Source organism: Corvus brachyrhynchos, unplaced genomic scaffold (assembly GCF_000691975.1).
Source record: "Corvus brachyrhynchos isolate BGI_N302 unplaced genomic scaffold, ASM69197v1 scaffold117, whole genome shotgun sequence".
Lineage (NCBI taxonomy): Eukaryota > Metazoa > Chordata > Aves > Passeriformes > Corvidae > Corvus > Corvus brachyrhynchos.
The window spans coordinates 491,244-492,526 of record NW_008238833.1 but is presented as its reverse complement, the minus strand read 5'-3'; the positions used below and the strand labels follow the sequence as shown (position 1 = coordinate 492,526).

Genomic DNA, 1,283 nt, shown 5'->3' with positions numbered 1-1,283 from the left:
TCCCTACAGTCTGTCTTTTCCTGTACTTAAAGCTCTTCTCTACTTTCATACATGATAAACTTGCCTATGGTTTCAGCAGGTAGTAGCAGAAATACCCTACATCATGTGAGCTGTTTGTCCACTCAGATTCTCCATATGCTTTTTCCTAAATGAAACACTTATTTGGTTCAAAGCATTATTAGCAGGCTGCTAATTTCAAGCATTGCTAAAATGTGCTACTGTATCATTACATTCTTACATTCAACACCTGCGGCTCAGAACTGTAAATAGTTTTCACACGCATAAAAATCAATTAAAAACATTCATTTTTGTTTTAGTATCACAGAAAACCAGCACTGATCATGTATCCTCTGTGAGCAGAGGAAAGTTTCACGGTCCAGGAAGTTGTCATAGCCGCCTAAATTGGTTTCAGCTGTACGGCTGAAGAACTTGGCATCGGATATTTATGTTGAGCTGTGCAGAACTTTAAAAGTTCTGTAACTGTACAACATTTGGAAATTTAACTTTGCTCTTTAGGAATCATCTGGCATAATGTCTCTTTGTACTTCCATAATTTTCTCCTTAATAAAAATCTTCCTTTTGTAGGCTTTTCACAGCTTGTTTTCCTGTACCTGTACGCTGCTCTCACTGATGCCAGTCTTCTGTGGCTAATACCGACTACCTTGGCTACCGATCTCTGTAAGACCCATCGTCCCCTACACCTTGACGCCGGCCCAGGCTGTCCAGGCAAGCCTCACCCGCCAGGAACATCAGCTTTCAAACCAGCTGGCCAGATTTCGAACAGTCTTGATTTGATTCCCAGCTGCCCGAACAGTCTCGCAGACCTTGCAGAAATGCTCATCCCAGAACGAGGTGACGTGGACTTCGTACTTCTTCCTCCAGGCAAAGTACCGCCTGTAGTTTGGTTTGTTTTTATCGAGGAATTTCAGGTAGGTGGCCAGTAGCCGGGGGCTGGGGAAGTCGTCAACGTGGATGAAGGAGTCGGGGGGAATGAAGCGCTCGTAGTTGGCCCTGCGGGGTCCCAGGACGACGGGCACGGCGCTGGCGGAGAAGGCGTTTCTCCAGAGCTTCTCAGTGATGTAGTCGGTGTGCTGGGAGTTCTCGAAAGCCAGGTAGAACTTGTAGGCTGAGACGGTCTCCACCAGGCCGCCCTCGGCCAGCGCCAGCCCCCGCGCCCCGTACACGTCGATGGGCAGGTGCTCCTTCAGCTGGCGGTAGTAGCGCACCCGGGCGTGCTCCTCGTTCCAGTTGCTGATGACCCAGGCCACCAGCCCGGGCTTGCG

The 1,283-nt window shown here is 48.9% G+C and overlaps 1 protein-coding gene across 1 annotated transcript in view; it reads right to left on the bottom strand.

The window, feature by feature from the left end:
- Positions 1 to 1,283, bottom strand: part of FUT4 (fucosyltransferase 4) — a 6,629-nt gene continuing 5,346 nt past the window's right edge. The window contains exon 2 of the mRNA XM_008636796.2: positions 1 to 1,277. Within this exon, the coding sequence (XP_008635018.1) occupies positions 750 to 1,277 (528 nt within the window). The 3' untranslated portion in view covers positions 1 to 749. The remainder of the gene's footprint in view (positions 1,278 to 1,283) is intronic.